Source organism: Limulus polyphemus, unplaced genomic scaffold, assembly GCF_000517525.1.
Source record: "Limulus polyphemus unplaced genomic scaffold, Limulus_polyphemus-2.1.2 Scaffold75, whole genome shotgun sequence".
Lineage (NCBI taxonomy): Eukaryota > Metazoa > Arthropoda > Merostomata > Xiphosura > Limulidae > Limulus > Limulus polyphemus.
The window spans coordinates 1175152-1194110 of NW_013665685.1; the positions used below are offsets into that span (position 1 = coordinate 1175152).

General features: G+C 35.9%; 1 protein-coding gene across 2 annotated transcripts in view; it reads left to right on the forward strand.

The window, feature by feature from the left end:
- The first annotated feature begins 7822 nt into the window (after positions 1–7822).
- The window catches only part of LOC106466677 (CUB and sushi domain-containing protein 3-like), a 74480-nt gene continuing 63343 nt past the window's right edge, over positions 7823–18959 (forward strand). The window contains exon 1 of one of the 2 annotated variants that reach the window (XM_022395299.1): positions 7823–8721. In XM_022395299.1, coding sequence (XP_022251007.1) covers positions 8652–8721 — 70 coding nt within the window. In that variant the 5' untranslated portion in view covers positions 7823–8651. The remainder of the gene's footprint in view (positions 8722–18959) is intronic. The other variant, XM_013926975.2, reaches the window with a different exon arrangement.

An 18959-nucleotide genomic window follows, 5' to 3' on the forward strand; every position in this document is an offset into this window, starting at 1 on the left:
TACTACTACACACACACACACACACACACACACACACACACACACACTAATAATAATAATTAGGGTAAGTTGCTTCTCTGCAACACAGAACTTCTATGGCAACGTCACCTACAAAAATTACCATTATTAAACATTAAATGAATTTTGTACTTGATAATATGCTTATGTAATTTGTCCAATATGTATTCAAACAGATACAGGGAATATCAAGGTGGTTAACTTCAGCTCACCACATGCAGATCTATACGTGTTTGGACTAGAATTTTCAAACCTTACTAGGATAGACTGCGCTAAAGCCTCTCGCATCAGTCGACTTAAATCAAATTATTATGGTTTTCCGATAGAAACAAAGCAAACCATCTAGACTTGTATATCGCAATCATTGATCGCACATTCAACTTTAAAGTTTTCAGTAGAGTTGACACTTTCAACTACGAAGTTATAAACTTTCCATTCACAAATAATAGTATTCTAAACGAGTTATGATACAATGTTTACCAATCTCTGTTTTCTGTTCATCATTACAAGATTTTGTGGACAGAGCTCGTAAATTCCATAGCATTTTTCATAATAGAGGTCTCTCAATGCGAAAATTTAACATAAACTTCTTTCAATTCTTGGTAAAGATTACGGGTTCACAAGTTTTATGGAGTATCGAAATCTCTTAAATTTGTTTGTAATTAAGCTATATGTGCTCTGCCCACCATGGGTATCGAAACTCGATTTCTAGAGTCGTAAGTCCGCAGATGCAATCCCTTAAAACTTCTACGTCTACACTTGGATTTGATTAAAGATTATCTTTGAGTTTTGGTAAGCGAGATATTTGTAGATTAGACGATTCTGTCTTTATGAAGTGAAATCACAGTTACTTGTTCGTTCAAAATTAAAGAAGGCATACTGTTTCTTTGTTTTTGATTCAGAAATATGATTGGTTTGTATATGTCGAACTGTTTCCAGACTCTGCAGATGTTACTGAATGTTTTATCTTGATGTTATTTGTAACCAAGATAGCTAGTATTCCCGAATTTTGTGTTACTGTGTTCAGTTGTTGTTGCATGACGTAATTTTTGCGTTGACAACACAAACCTAGTTCTGGATTTATTTGTCAAGTCAGACATGAATTTAATTATTTATTTAGGTTACTTTTAACTTGTGTCGGAATACAAGTTGGAATAGAAAGGTTACGAATTCTTCAAGGTTACACTGTAAAGTAGTTGACCTAATTTCAGTTACCAGTGTAAGGAGTTTTTGCATGTCTGCCACCTTTCTCGGGCTCGGTCCCAATAGTAACTAGGCAATGGTGGAAAACTCGTGTATGATTACATTCACTGATGAGGGACTATTACCAGGGGCTAGCATGGTCAATGGTATGGTTAAGATATCTGTGCATGCATTGTTCTATATGAATGAATCTATGTGGATTGCACATCCGCTAGTGCTTGGAACAAATGTATTCCGACGTCAAAGTGGCGTGTGCATTTGTTACGAATGGTATATCCATATCCAAATGACTTATTTCCAGAAAGGGCCAGGTGGTTCTAATTAGTCATTTACATTGCTATCGGAGTTTCCAATCATGAGTTCACAAGTTTTGTGAACAGTCTATTGCACTTAATCCAGAACTATTGGGAACCTCCAATGAATGACCTCTGCCCAGTATGTCGTGAAAACGAATGCATCATCAACTGCCTTTACAACTGTTGATGATGTGATATGTGCTGACCACATGAGAAGCAATGGTGATGGTGAAGACGAAGGCCCTGCGAATATGAACCCCACATCAAAAGAGAGAAACACACGCATAGGCCTCTCAAGAGCCCACTCCAACAGACGGACTCCTTCCGGAAGACTGTATATAAACCTTCAACATCACGTGAATTTTGTTATTTCTATTATAACTGTTTTGAATTTCGAAGTTATTTGTATTTACTTTTGTACTTAATTTGATTCTTACTGTGATGTGATGTTTGTATTATAATTTTGATGTATCTTGATTTCATTGTATTATTTTAAGATTAATTTATCTTGATGTATTTTTAATTGTATTTTACTTAATTTTTGCGTTTGAATTATATGAATTTCTTGCGATGTATTTTTGAGTTGTGTTCTATTTAAGTTTTATTTAGTTTCTAGCTGATTGCTGAAGTTTTCGTGTTTCCCTTCTTGGTCTGTAGGGTAGTATCGTGATGACTTGCGTGCCATTTGTAGGATATGATGATTATCACACCTTATAATCTGTATTTTAACTTTCAGTTATTTAATTAAAGGCTGATTTAAAAGGCTGGCTTAAGGAAGACCCTGGACATAAGGTAGGTGGTGTGCGATGATTTAATATCATTTTATATTTTACTCTTCTGCAGTTAGTATGTTTAAGTAAAGTATATTCAGGTAATGTTCTAAATTTTTGTGCAAGTGTTCTGCATGTAGCTTAATATAACGTTGCAATGTCGTAACATGGACTAAACCTTTTATACAGGTTACATGCTGAACTTTGCGTGTATGCATTTCTATATGGACTTTCTCAAAAGTTCGCGTATACAAAAAATTAATGCAGAAACCTGAAAAACTGGCTTAGGATGGTTACACTTGTGTATATATATAGTATAGTGGATGAGATGTAAAATATAAGGCATTGTGGGATATCACGCTAGAACCTCGATCTGACTATAAGAATAGGATGTCCACAGAATTGTTTCTCATTTGACTTTTAACTCTTGCTCTGGTCTTACGTTATTGAAATAACCTCATCTCCAGCCCATCTGAGTCTTTCTTTGTTGCCCATGTTTATAATATCACTATGCATAACGTACATTGTCTGAACCTACGTGTTGTTGATACTTTTGGTTACCTGTTGAATATTAATGTGTTTGAATATCACGTTTGTAAAATGATATACATATACACGGTATTTACTTGAGGTTTGTTTCTATTTTATTGCCACCAAAAACTCCTTACAAAAAACAACACACATGAAGCATCCAAAATTGCAACTGGTTGTAAAAACTTAAATTAAATTATATACAATTAACCACTATATATTAATTAACCTAATATCTTGTCAACTGAAATAAAAAATAATTCTTCCCTTTATCATATTTAATTTAACACTCATTCAACACTCTCCTTCCCTGAAAAGACGGGTCACTTTTAAAGACTGACCTTTTTGGGTGATCTATAACAATGGATCTGGAAAAGCCTCACAGTTTGGAAACAATAATAAATTTTAATTCCCCCTTCTCTAACTGGTTCAGCATGAATCTCCAACAAGGAAAGTCGGGAAGTAGCATTTACACTATACTTTGTCTATTGTAAGACACTGGCAAAGACGTTTTTCGCTGAATTCCAGAGCATGAAGTTGGCTGGATTACATCATTGTTTTAGCTGATGCGTTATTTAGTTTTCAAGCAAAATACTTTAAGTTAGGCGTTGATTAACGCATGAGACAGTTTAGGGTAGAAGTTATGTGTGTCGAAATATCACGGTCAGACTTCTAATAAAGTTATCAGTTTATCCTAAACAATATCACTTTAACGCTTCAAATGTTGAAATCCATCCGTTCTGATAAGTATTATTTTAACACCTCGAATGTTCAAGACCAGCCGTTCTGATAAACAACAATAATAACATTATTTTAACACTTTGAATGTTGAAACACATCCGTTCCGATAAGCAACAATAACGTTATTTTAACACTTCGAATGTTGAAACACATCCGTTCCGATAAGCAACAATAACATTATTTTAACACTTTGAATGTTGAAACCCAGCCGTTCTGATAAGCAACGATAATAACATTATTTTAACACTTTGAATGTTGAAACCCAACCGTTCTGATAAGCAACGATAATAACATTATTTTAACACTTTGAATGTTGAAACCCAGCCGTTCTGATAAGCAACAATAATAACATTATTTTAAAACTTCGAATGTTGAAACCCAGCCGTTCTGATAAGCAACGATAATAACATTATTTTAAAAATTCGAATGTTGAAACCCAGCCGTTTCGGTAAACAATAATAATAACATTATTTTAACTCTTTGAATGTTGAAACCAAGCCGTTCCGATAAGCAACAATAATAACATTATTTTAAAACTTCGAATGTTGAAACCCAGCCGTTCTGATAAGCAACAATAATAACATTATTTTAAAACTTCGAATGGTGAAGACCAGCCGTTTGGATAAGCAACAATAATAATATCATTTAAACATTTTGAACGTTGAAACCCAGCCATTCTGATAAGCAACAATAATAACATTATCTTAACACTTTCAGTGTTGAAACTTAGCCGTTCTGATAAGCTCATGTTTTTGCTTAATATATACTGCTTAATATATGTTTCGTTCGTTTTTAAACAGAGGCATATTACACTTCATATTAGTGTACATTCTATCCATATTATCGAAATAAAGGGCGCGGGTTTGCTGTGGTAGAGCTTTGGATTTCGAAGTTTGCGAGTCGTTCGAATCCGTGCAAAAGCACAAAATATTCCATGTACTTTAAGCTGTGGGTGCGAGTGGCATTGAATCCTTTAGCCGTTGACTTTGATACTTTAACAAAGGTCCATTTAAAAGCAGTGTATCAGCTTGAGTTTAAATATGTAATTTCTGACCACAGTTTGGCAAACCTAGACAATTGGAAAATGAATACATGTATCTTAATTAATTGAAGTATGTTTGATTCTTTACACTGTAGGCCAAGAGTGAACAGGTCATAAACAGTAATTTAAAAACTTTCATTTTTAAGAAATATATGCTAGTGTAGAATCGAATTAACCAGTGGATATGAAGTACCTCACACTTCAAATTTGGAAGGCCACTTTACTAGGACCTACCACAGATACAGTACACTGCATTTGTTTGCATACGTTATGTATCAGATGATTGCTTTAACCTTGCAAATAAGGAGACGTAGTCGTATCGTGATTAGTCTGCAAAGAAACTGGTAACAGCAAGGATCTCAGGCTTTCGAGGGTGATTGTTATCAATACCGTTTGCTTGACCAACTGTTTAAAGATGTCTTTCATCAAAGTCTATCAACAGTGATGATCAAAAAATTATGCCTGCAGCTAGGTTGCTAACTGCTTATCACAACCTAAGACAAAAATAAAATAAAAAAGGACAATAATCTGCTTGTAAAGTTTAAAAAGACATTAGACCTTGTCTCATCTGTCCAATTTCTTCAACACTGAGGATTCGATTATCTCCATACAAAGGACACCATAAAAGATTACCATATAGTAGTCGAAAACTGCTCAACTCAGATGTAAATAGGAAGGCATGTAGCGCTTAGAGTGTATTCGGTAGACATTGAATGTGGTGTAGTCTGAAGAGATCAGTTTCACTTTCTTCTGAACTTCTCTATGTATCTATTATCCCAGCAGCGCAAGCTGCTAGAAATAGTGTCAAGATGTGGTTAGCTTGTTTGGCTGCGGTTTACACCGTAATACCGCTAAATACATTTTGTACTTTCAGCTGAAGGTGCGTTACAAAAGTGACAGTTAATCCCATTAGTCGGTTCAAAGTTGAATAAAATCAGTGTGGTGGCGATGGCTGCTGACCAGCTGCCTTCCCCCTGGTGTGACCTGACCGCTTAACCTATGTGCGCATAACGTGCCATTCGGGTTAAGAATACCGATACCAAAATATCTAAACCTTTAATGCTATTGGAATTATTTTTGTCTATTAAAAATTTATTGGAATTGTCTTTGTTTATGAGAACGTTTTTGTCTATTGCAATCATCCTTTTATATAAAATTTTCAGCAACTATTGAATTTATTTTTGTTCAAAGAAAACTCTCCTGTCACTTATAATTAGTATTGTCTATCGATTTTTATAGGGATTAGAATTATCCTCAGTTCTAAATATGTTCTGGTGTACTAGAATTATATGTTGCCTCAAGAAAACTTTCTTGTTCTCTATTGAAATATCTCCTTGTTTATCAAAATGTTCCTTGTTACCTAAATAATCCCTATCTAATAGAAATATTCCTGATTATCGTAAATATTATCGTAATCAGAATACTTCATATTCCTGAGTATTGGAAAACTTTCTGTTTATTATAAACCTAACTTTTAGAAGTAGTACTTTTCCGTGAAGGTTCTGACTTCCCAATGCCACTGTGGTTACATCACGTAGCATGTAATGATGTATTATTATTATTTACATCACATGAAAAACTCCCTTGTCACGTAGAAGATACTGAAGTTCAAGGGGAGTTTCGTTCACTGATTTCTTGTGAATGGGTGCCAGTTTTTGGATCAAAGAAAACGGACTTGGAACAGAGCATTCTACTTTTCCACCCATCTGAAGAAAAGGGAGGATAGACAACGTGTTTTGAGGCATGACGGAAGTGTCTCACCCTTCCCTCGAACAAACCAGCAAGGTTTTCGTAGGATGTGTATTTTTAGGTGTGGTGTCCGAACCGGAATTAAACTTGGAAGAGCCGATCTACCTCGGTAAGATAACTACCTTAAAAAAAAAAGCCAACTCCTATCTATTCACACAAAAGTTAATGCATACTTTACTCAACAACACTCGAATGTTTATTCAAAACACTGAGTATTTATTTCTTTTCGGGGTAAGCCTGGCAAGGCCAAGTGGTTAGGATACTCGGCTAGTAACCTGAGGGTCGCGGGTTCGAATCCCGTCACGAAACATGCTCGCCCTTTCAGCCATGGGGGCGTTATAATGTTATGGCTAATCCCACTTTTCAATGATAGAAGAGCAGTCCAAGAGTTGGCGGTAGATGGTGTTGACTAGCTGCCTTCCCTTTAGTCTATCACTTCAAAATTAGGGATGGCTAGCACAGATAACCATCGAGTAGCTTTGCGCGAAATTCAACAAACAAACAAAATCTTTTTGGTGTTAAACTTATTAATCAAATTAAAATATACTGAAGAGCGGAGAAAATGCGTCAAAAGTTTGATACATGTACATGACGTCATAAAAGTCGAGTCCCAGACCGAAAAAAGCTTCAGTCAGCCATGGACTTACTGATTACAAGACTTAATCATCTCTAAATCTAAAGGTAATCATACAAACCATAGGTAAACATCTACAAAATCAACTATAGTGATAAGTAGACGATTCTAGCTCATTAATCAAATTTTCCATCCGAGTGTATTTATGTTTTAAGATTGAGTAGAAGTATTGTGAATATGTTTTCCTGTTTTTAGTATTTTTGTCAATTATGTGATTCAAGTACTTTATCGCCATATTGGATAACTGGGGATATTTATGATGACACAAAAAGATCTAAGTTTTAAACTTTATTGTCATTAAACCAGTATTCATATCATTGGTTTCGATGCAAATCAAGAGCCCTATCTTACAACTTCAGAAATATTTTAATTTATGAATATTTCCTCGTCCTTTGTCAACAAATTCCCTCGGCTTTAATCGTGTGTAGAAATACGAAAGTTTTAGCAAAATTTTAAACTAAACCTATGTTTTGTACCTTTTTTTTTTAATGTTTTCTTTGAAAAAAAATGTAACAGAGACGCACCTGAATGTTTTAACAAAACATGGCGAGTAACAGCCTCTTTACTACGTTTCACGTAATAAGCCCCTTACAGGTAACAAAAACGAGGTTCACGAGGTTCTATTTTCTGAGATGCAATGACCCACTTTTCTATATTTTCTAGTTCCTTGACACCTTCGAGCTCATCTTGTTTGTTTGTTGTTAGTTTTTTTTCAGTTGCACAACCACGTAGTGACATGTAGAATTTTAATTACTTACATTTCCGCCAGATGGAGTATGCCCTTTGGGTACACATGTGGTTGCTTGAGGAATTTCTTCATTACACATATGGTCTTACGTAAGACGTTTCACACGATTCTCATCCTTAATGACCTTCTATTGGTATACATGGCAGGGAATAGAGAATAATGCACAGTTTCATCTTGTGCGCTACGCCGAGAACGACGCGTGATTCATTAGCATCTGAAAATAAACGATTTTTTGAAGTCGTAACTTAGACTCTACAGTTAAATGAAGTATGAACATAGTAAAGTATTATGGGTAGTATTGTATTAAACAAAGTATAAATCCTCCAATCAAGAAAGCAGAACTGAATGTGCGCTGGTTTTGGGTCTAGTCTATAATTCTCTGTCTTTCCTGTAAGTTCGGTGTTAAAGATTTCTCGTGAGCGCCAGTAATAGTTGTCGTTCTGGTGGGGTTACATTCAGGGAGGTACTACGAAGAAACGCTAGAGCATGAAGTGGAACATCCACTGTGTCATATTATAACTTGACAGTGGTGTCCCTTCAAGCAGAGCGGGGTCGCCATTCTACCAAGCGGCAAGTTACTTAAAGTTAGTATTCAGACGAGTTCAGGTCCAATCAGTAAAATAGTATAATATTAATACCAAGTAAAAGGTCTGGATGTTAAACCGAAGCTTCGACTTGAAGAATGAACGCTTTCCGTGATATTTTGTTATCCATCTACGTATAAAAAAAACCCTAATGTATCATTACGATGACAAAGCGCAAGTATAGATTTCTGGTATTGTGACTAAACTCAGCACGTTGATGAGAAACCATTGTGTCGTCACTTTCACCTTTATGTGTCACATTCCATGAAGTCTGTTTCTTTTTAAATCGCCCATAGTGTTTCCAGACGTTACGAGGTAGCAGGTGATGGCGAAAAATGGCTAATTTATTCTCGAGGATTATTATTAGTACACTTCTGTATGTCCACACATTACTTCTTTTAGAAGGTAAGTAAAACTCTCTTAGCAACAGCTTTATTATAGCCAATTGGGTTAGTGTCAGAACACGAACTAGGTACAAGTACATATCATGAAACATAGTGTGAAATATTATTGAGCTAGTGTCGGAACACGAACTAGGTATAAGTACATATAATGAAACATAGTGTGAAATATTACTTGAGGTAGTGTCGGAACACGAACTAGGTATAAGTACATATCATGAAACATAGTGTGAAATATTACTTGAGGTAGTGTCGGAACACGAACTAGGGATAAGTACATATAATGAAACATAGTGTGAAATATTACTTGAGCTAGTGTCGGAACACGAACTAAGGATAAACACACATTATGAAACATAGTGTGAAATATTACTTGGGACAGTTGTGAACGTGTACTAGGTATAATTACATATAATGAAACAGTGTGAAATTACTTGATACAGTGTCGGAACACTTACTAGGTACATATAATGATAGATAGTGTGAATATACTAGTCTCGGAACACGTATTGCATGTATATTTATATCAATGATAAGTGTTTAAGATTATCACTAATTAAAGTTGGATTACAATCAAATAACATAATAACGTTAGAATCAGACTGATTTTAATTTTACAAAAAAAAAAAAAGGAAACTGCCATTTTAACTACAATAAGTTAAAAATCAGACTGCTTAACTACAATTTAATCATGATAATATAGAATAAGACTGCTAAACATTAAATAAGTCAGTGTTAGATTGCTTACTAAGTCAAGAGACGATTATTAGTATTTCTAACTTCAATTTACATCGACATCATATTATTATGTTAGGTATATGTTGATATCTTATTCTTAGAATCAGCTTAAAGTAATGTCAAATTGATAAGCATGGTTTACATTGCGATAGTATCACTAAATTTGTTTACATTGGTATAGCATTTTAATTTTGTTTCCACATTTATATGGTACTGCTAACTTCAGTTTACATGATTATCATACTTGAAATTTTATTTTACATTAGAAATATGTTCAGTTGTATATTGATATGATGTTTTTTAGGTTACATTAGGATTATATTGTTGTAACGTGCTCCATTATTGGGCAGATATTTTTGGATTAATTGGTAAAAAATAGTGTGAAAAAGAGCGATGGGCACAGCACAGATAGCCCAGTGTGTAGCTTTGCGCTTAACAACAAACCAATCTATTTATAAAGATATTATTACATTATCCCCAGCACTGTGACGGCAGTGTTTACTCCCTGTTTTATTATTTTTTATTTATTGTTTTTTTTTAAGTTTTGATTATAACCTTACAATTTTTGCTACATATTTTTAAAGCCACGAAAACATGTTTATGGTTTCACGGTAGATTCTTTTCATTTGTGACGTTACATTTATTCGTATTTTATTTGCTCTCAAATATCACTTACATAACAGTTTTAGGCCTACTGCTCTCGGTTATGTAATTTATTTATCTTGGTATGCGTGACCCCCCTCGCGGTGGCTCAGCGGCGAGTATGAGGGTTTATTACACTAAAAGTTGGGTTTCCATACTCGCGGTAGGCAGAGCACAGGTAGCCCGTTATGTAACTTTATGATTAAGAACAAACAAACAAGATTTATATACGTACATACTGCTCACACTTTACAAGAATTCAGTATTCAAACATTATGTGGAATAAATCTTGGGACTTTTCCAACAGTCACTGCTTTAATATTTCTGGGGTAATATGGAGAGAAATCTCTTGTAGAAGTGAAAGCACTGTAGACCTTGTTTGTTTGTGTTTAAGTTTATCATTGATAAATAGAAATATCATATTGTTAAATTTTATGTTTTGTATTTTAACATTATATTTATACTTTCTGTATATATAGGTTGGGCGTGGCCTAGTAGTTAGCGTATTGGATTGTAAATCTGAGGATATATGACTCGCGTCCTTCTACAAAGAACATACTCCGCACTTTGGGTCCGTGGGTGCGCTGGAAGACAGAGGATCAAAACCCGTTATTTGTCCACACAAGAGTAGCCTAAGTATTGGCGGGTTATTGTCTTGGCTAGATGCCTCCCCCCCCCCCCCAAGCTATCAATTCAAAACTAGGGATGGTTATGAACAGGAGGTAGCCCCTTAAAAAAATTCCAAACAAATAGAATGTTTACATTCAAATCATGCTGTTAATCTCAGTTTGGTTTACATTAAGGTTATACACACTTTCAGTACGTTATATTAAAACGATTTTGGAGCCTCATCACGTCGTTACAGTCTATGTCATCACGTCTGATCATACTCTATCTGACAATAGCCCTGAAGCATAGATTCCATTGCAAAAGGCTCTGTTGTAAGAGTGTCATGTCCAAAGCACACCATTTCTCCCTGAATGCTTTCCATAATCTATCTAGTGTATGAGGATGACGGTTTCCCAGCGCCTATTTCAACAACCAAATCGCCCAGAACTCCATAGGCACTGCATCCGTCGTCTTGACTGGTATGTCTTTAGATGAAATAGCATGAACACCCGTTTCATTCTCCAAATGGTCGAGGTATGCAACAGATATGTCAGGGAAGCAACTGTGTACACGTGACGTGTGTCATCTTTCCAGATAGAGATCCTTCTTGATCGTGTTGCGTACTGTTGCCTGATATATGTGAATGCTTTTTGCCACTGACCTATGAGTTCAGTAATTCTCACCTGTTACGCGACACCAAACTTTGATTACCATGTCTGAGGTACGGCTTGCTGCATGCCTCATTCTATATGGTCATGGTACCCCAGGTTGACCCATATTCATTTTTTTTTTCCAACGCCATTAAGTACAAACGATATCCCCCTCTTGGAATTACACTGGTATCATTTTCCTGAGTTTAGTTTACATTAAAATAATGTATTATCAGGTTTTTTACATTGATATCATATTCTGAATCTTCATTGGCTTTACGAATGTATTTGTGTCAACTCTTTACATTGATTATATATTGATAAGATCAGTTGACATTACTACCATATTTAAAACTTCTAACATATGATATTTATTTTAATCTTACTTTTACAGTACGATCATACTTCAAAATTCTAACAATACTGATTTCAAATTGTTAAACTCTAATTTCTATTTGTGTAGTATGCTAGTATACTCAGAGGCGTAGGCAAACTTCATAAGTTGTTGGTGCACCAGAAAATTAGCTGCCCTTGATGAGAGAAATAAGTGGATGTCCAGAAACCGTATGGTCATTGGAGGAAGAAAACTTTTAAGGTGTTCTAAAATGAAATTTGTCAACATATTTGTAAATACACCTGTGTTTTTTAACAATAGAATATCAATCAATCCCTCTTGCTCTAACTATCATTGTTCTGTGTCTTTCCCTTTCGGTGTTGCATGTGTTTTTTGGTGAAAAATATCACTGGTAAGTAGAACACAATGTGCAAAAATAATCGGTAAACCTTTCTACTGGTGAGTAAGATGACACCTGAAGGTTATTACCCTCATTACTTTTTTCAGTACAATGACCAAGAGTGAGGTGGATAGCACGTGTGTACTGAAGAGGATAGATGTTCTTATATAATGCTATGATCTCTCACTCTGAGACAGATCTTCGTACAGGTTTTCAACAATCTTATCCTTTTGCTGAAATACAGTGAAGCACTCGTCTCCGTTTTTTCTATTGGTTTGTGAGATAAATGAATATCGTTTTCACTGAAATATAAATATTTTGCCCAGTCTCTTCATTTACTGCTTCTCACTCAAAACCAAGAGAAAAAAAGAGCCTTATTCCATAAAACGTTTCTTGGTAGAAAATGTTATTAGCAGATACTACCAAATCTGTTGAGGAAAACAGTTTACTTGGAAGTACCATAGTGTAAGGTACAGGTAAACATTTTTGTAGCATAACCAAAGAAGTTGTGTTTGGGGATTTTTACTGTTTTTCTCTTGACAAATGAATTTAACTATGCTCTTTTTGTGTTATTAACTATATTTTTTTTTCACAAGTCGAGAGGCTTACATCCAAGAAAAAGAATTTGTCAGTAAAGGTAGACAATTGTCAGAGAGAATAGTTTGATCTTGAAGAAACCATTGATTAGGCATCGGCGTTTAACCGATGTTGCAAAGTTTCGTGGCTTCTTTATTGTTACAGGCACAGACTCAGGAAGGAAAATTTTCCAAATATAGTGTCCTCAGTACTGTCAATTGACTTCTGTTCCTGAGAATTGATCTTAGTGCACAGATGACATAGGTAAGTCAGAATCATCAGAGTAATGTGTTGTCTGTACAAGACTCCTGAGCATTTGCTGACAATGGTATCTCAATACCAACTCTGGTTGATGATGCCACCAGTAACTAGCCAAGAGAGTTTGCAGCTATCACTGGTGGATGACATCCATCAACCCAACCTGTTTCACCAAATGTTGGCAGTTGGGGCACTTGTAAGAGAGGAGGTGTACTGCCAGAGAAACCATGCATTATAGAAGGACCTGTAGCTGTGTAGAGCACATTGATAAGTTGCCCATGATAGCTTATTATTCTGCTGCCCAGGGGCAAGAAAGTTGCATTTATCTAAGATGAGGGTTTTCTCAGCATGTCTGTTACACCATTCCCTTGACATTTCAGATGTCTTAACCTAGTGTTGGCTGACAGCCTGCGGGATGAAGATTTATACCACCCCTGTGAGTGAAGTTAAATAGATTTCTTCCCTGACTATTAAAGTTGCAATCATATAAGATCTGAACTATTTTGGAAGCTCGAAGCATTTCAATCAGGTTGCTGCTTGGAATGGTTGGAATAAGTAGGAAGTAGAGCAATGCTTGATCTTAAGTTCAGATGATCAAGTATTTGAATGAGGAGAAACTTTAGGACAGCTGATGTTTTGACCCCTTGACGAACAGAACTATTCATTAGGACAAGACTGGAAAAAAGGTTCCACTGAGAGACTGGCTATTTATATGATGACCTGAGCCATTTTGATGGGAATGTATACCCCTCAATGCTTTTTGTAGATTGTGGAGACACTCTTCTAGAAAATTCATTGAAGAGCTACCAAGTTAGATGATGAGATATCACTTGGGTCTTGGAGAATTTTCATCCTGGCAGAGTGAGTTTCTGAGGGAACTATGTTTGAAGAGGTAACTTAGAATAAGTTGCAGAAGAAGAAGTCTGAAGTGGCTGTACATCTGCCATAGCGTCTTTATGTGGTGATTGCATCACATCAAGCTCATTGAGGGTAAATCAGCAGTCAACACATACTGACACTGTGGCACAAAACTACTAGATTACAATGAGTGTATAAGGCTTCCCTAACTTTACCATGATGTTTCTGTTACACTTGTGTCAATGATGCTCCACCCATATACCACCTTGAGAAGGAGAAACATAATCCTCTTTGGGTGTGAGCGACTGGGTTATTTCAAACTGAACTGCTTGTATCTTGCTATGCAGTAAAATAAACGAGGTTACCAGTTTCATCCATTGGCATAGCAGGTGCTGGAGAGTCATTAGCAGGCTTTATCTGCTGCTGCTGCTTTGGCTTCAGGAAACTAATAGAACCCAAAGCTGGTCTGGCCACTAGCTCTAGGGAACAGAACACATAGTTTTTGCCAAACATTTTGCTCATCAGTCCGGCTCTCTCAGGGGTAGATGGTACTTAGTACGTGCTGATAAAGTTTCAGAGATAGAATTCCTAATTGTTACAATAACTGCCAGGAAACTATTTAACCTCATTGTGTAACAGGAACTAAGAGTGGAGCACTATTGACCAGTTGAAACTGACTAAATTCTGGCCAATGGGGATAGGTTAGACGTAAATAGTTAGACACACCTCTGACTGCATCTAGGTGAATTGGAATCCTTTCGATGGATTTACTGTGAAAATGGTTAGAAAGTTTGCCTGTACAACAGTTAAACTATGTTTCTAAGAGAAAATCATCCAGTAATAACCACATCAGGTTTAGGAATAGTGGGCCACATGAATGTGTGCTGTAGGGGGCTCCAATACTTCCAAATACACAAGTGGTGTTCCTTGGCATAACACATCTGAAGTGTAGTACATTGTCACTGCATAATGTGATGGTGAAACTAATGTATGAAATGTACTGTTTCTTGTCAAGAAGGCAGATAGTATTAGCTCAAATACTCATCTGTACAGAAGGTAATAAGAGGGCTGTTATGAAATTATGATCAGTTGACCATCCAGCTTCTCTCTGGGATGGTCATCAGCACTATGAGCAAAGTGGAGGTATATGCATCTACTGGTACTGCTAGGGCTGCTTCTGCCATACCACATCAAAAGCAAACATACAGTTGCCAGCATATTTTATGTTGCTAGTTGATGATTGCAAGAGTAATATAGATTCAACAAAGTGACAGAAACTCAGTGATTTGTTGGTTGGATATTCCCATGTGTTTGAGTGAGCAGATGTCTAATTGGGTTAATTGAATGTAACTTGCCATCACACAGATACAGGCAACACAGATCAAATTAAACACTACAGTGCAGACTTCCCTAGGCCTAGGGATATAGCTAATGCTGAATTACAAATGATGTTGTAATACAGAATCATACAGCCTTTGCAAAGTGTGTGCATGTTCATCTCCAGTAGTGGTTGTCAGAAAGAAAGAATACACCAATGTTCTGTGTTGAATTAGATACGTAAACTTGGTGTACTAAGTTGATGCCTTTTCATTCCCATAGACAGACAAATGTCTGGATACATTGGGAGGTGCTCAATGGTTCAGCACTTTAGACATGACATATTAATACTGGCGAGTCAAAATAGAGATGAGAGCAGATCTAAAACTTCTTTCGGTACTTGAGATGGCTTTTGTACGAGTTTCTCGAATTGCCATTTGGCTGGTGTAATGCACTCACCACTTTTAAGAAGCTAATGGAGCTTGAAGGGACTGTAATGGTAAAGATGTGTGGTTTATGTCAATGACGTCTTGAGGTTTTGTTACATGTTTAAGTCTGCTGCTGAAAACTTGAGCTTGGTATTTCAGGAGATAAGAAAAGTAGGTTTGAAGTTCAAATAAAAAAGTGTGCACCCATGCACATGCAAGTTATATTTCACATGTTAGGTAGAGACAGAATTTCTACCCTGCAAAGACTGCAGTGATGCAAGACTGACCTTAATCCCTGACCAAGTAAAAAGTTACCAGTTGCCTTTGATTTTACATTTTATTACCAATGTTTTATGGCCAACTTTTCCAAGATTACTGTGTAATTATCTGCTTTCACTGAAGCTACTTCACAGTTTAGATGGACTGAAGAATGTTACCAAGCACTTCGGTAGATAAAGCATGCTTTAGTGGAATCTTCAGTGCTGGCATATCCATGACAAGATTATGAATTCCTAATGAATACTAATGCCAATGGTAGTAATTGGGGCAGTATTTTTAGAATTGCAGGACAGAGTAGAACGTGTGATCATGTACACTCTTGGTAGTCAATATCTACTAAATGCAGATACTGCACAATGAAGAATGAACTTCGTACAATTTTCATCTTTGTCAAACACTACCACCACTACCTGTTTGATAGAATTTCACCATTTGTATTGACCAAGTGTCAATGAAGTGGCTCATGAAAAATCCAGAAAGGATTATTGCACATTGAATCCAACGTTATAAGAGTATGACTTTGTTTGCACATCAATATACAGGCCTTTAATTTGTGATTATCTCGTAAAGTTAAGTTCCAAGATTTGTCGTGTAAATATTATACAGGGACGAATGTAAACTGCAATTAGGAATGACCAAAGATTGTCTGCAGAGGAAATATGTGTTATGCAAACACAATATTGATTTTTACATCTCTTTTATATAGCAAAGTGAACACTTTATACTCATCTACAATGTTTTAAAACGTTTCATGCATACACATATATGTAGTTTTCACAGTAGAATGTTGGTCAAGGAATATAGTTCCATTTCTGTCGTTCTAGTTACCTATTGTCCTGGATCATTCTCTGTTGGTTTCACATGCACATTCTCGTGGAAAAGATCACTGTATAGTAGGACATACTTTGTAAAACTAGTCAGTGAACTTTGTCATTGGCAAGTCAGGCGACACCTGGAGGATATTACTTCTTTACTATTTGATTGGAATAACCAGGAGCGATGTGGGTATTACAAGCGCATTTAAGGGATGGTATTATAGATATGCCTCTCAATCTGAAACTGATCTTAATACAGGTTTTCAAGAGTCTTTTTCTTTCTGTTGAAATCCATTGGAGAAGTGAAGATTATTTTCATCATGGTTAAACATTGTGTTCAGTATTTTTCTTTAACACAACACAGTCAAACCAGGAGAATACAGAATTACTCCACATAACATTTTCCTGGTCAGATTTCTTGTTATCAGCGGATACTGCTCAATATATTGAGTTTATCTAGAAGTACCACATTTTGTTGATATCGTATCACTAAGCTTCGTTCACTTTAAGGTCAAATATCTGCCTTCTACTGACAAGGTCGTGTGTGGCCTAGTGTTGTGTATCGAAGGTTGCAGGATTCGTGAGTGACAACAAATCCATTTATTCGGTCCAAAGAACCGGCGATGTCTTTGTGGCGGGTGCTGCTGGCTGACTGCCTTTCCTCTAGTTAGTAGCTCAAACTTAGGGAATCTGACCCGGCTGTTTCATCTATGTGCGTATAAAGAGCCATTCAGACTATAAATTCCACTTATGATTATAAAAGTTATTTTCAAGCTTACCTTTTATTTATATTGATGTTATTCTGTTATTTTCACATTACAAACATGTTTCTGACCACTGTTTACGTTAATATCACCTTTTTAAGACTGCTTACAATACCATAATATTTCTAGCTTCTTCTTCTTCGGTTTACATTACGAGGTTACTTCTAGCTTCTTGCTCATTTTATATTATAATGTGGATTGAAGAGTTTAGGTTTTGGTGCTGCCGAATAGGCTTTGCACTCTGAGCTGCGAGCACGTTATAAAAGTGACAGTCTTATTTGTTTTGTTTAGAGTTAAGCACAAAGTTACACAATGTGCTATCTGTGCTCTGCTCACCACGAGTATCGAAATCCGGATTCTAGCGTTGTAACTCTGCAGACATATCGCTGTGCCAACGGGGACGAAGTAACAGTCAATCCCATTATTCTATACAGAGAACCAGACAAAAAAAACTCTTGCTTCTGGTCGGCTGCCTTCCCTCTGGCCAATAATATAAAATTAGAAACGGCTGCGCATAAATCCAGTAGGACACGTGCATATGCTACCGTTCTGGCTGAAAAATCCAATTTATTTATCAATTTGTTAGGCTCTGTTTAAAGTACGATTATATTTCACCGCCTATTTATAATAATATAATGCCCCCCAGTGGCACAGCGGTAAGTCTGCTGACTTACAACGCTAGAAACCGGGTTTCGATACCCGTGGTGGGCAGAGCACAGATAGCCCATTGTGTAGCTTTGTGCTTAATTACAAACAAACAAATAATATAATACCTTCTTAATTTTTTCTTCATTATAATCGTATTTTAACTTGTTGAATTTAGCTACAATATCACAGCATATTGTTGAGTATACACTGATACCACATTGTGTAGTTTACATTTTGATCATACTGGTAATTTTAGTTTACATCGATACCATGTCGTTAAGTTTATACTAGAATCTTATTGCTAAGTTCAGCATACATTGACATCATATTGTTTAGTTTACATCGATAACATATTGCTAAGTTTATATTAAAATCGCATTGCTAAGCTGAATATAAATTGACATCATAGTGTTAAGTGTATTTACTGTTAGTCATATTGTTGATTTCGATTGAGATTAATATAAAATTTTATTGTTGTTTAAGACCCATAACGTAGGTAAATTAATAAAACAATGCATTGTTGCCCGATGAAAGCTCCGGTAAGAGGGCCGTAAGCTCGCAAAAAAAATATTTTAACGTAGAGAAAAGTCCGTTTATAATTCTGCATGTAAAGTTTTATGTTAGTTTTATATTAAAACAAGCGCAATAGCCCGTCAAAGATGACGGGGCAAGTACTACCCCAAACCCACTTACCCCATAGTATACCTAACCTCACATTTCATAGCTAACTGAAATAAATAAATTTTGCGAAATCAAGCTTAACCTACAAAGTAACAGAAAGGTGCAGTCGAGGCAGTCAAACGTCAGTAAATTCCTTTGTGAGCCAATCAAAATTAAAATCATTCATGAAATTAATTCATGCTGTATTTATAGAATAAGTATTAGTAAAAATCAGTTAGATTAACAATTTCTAATATATAGAAAAG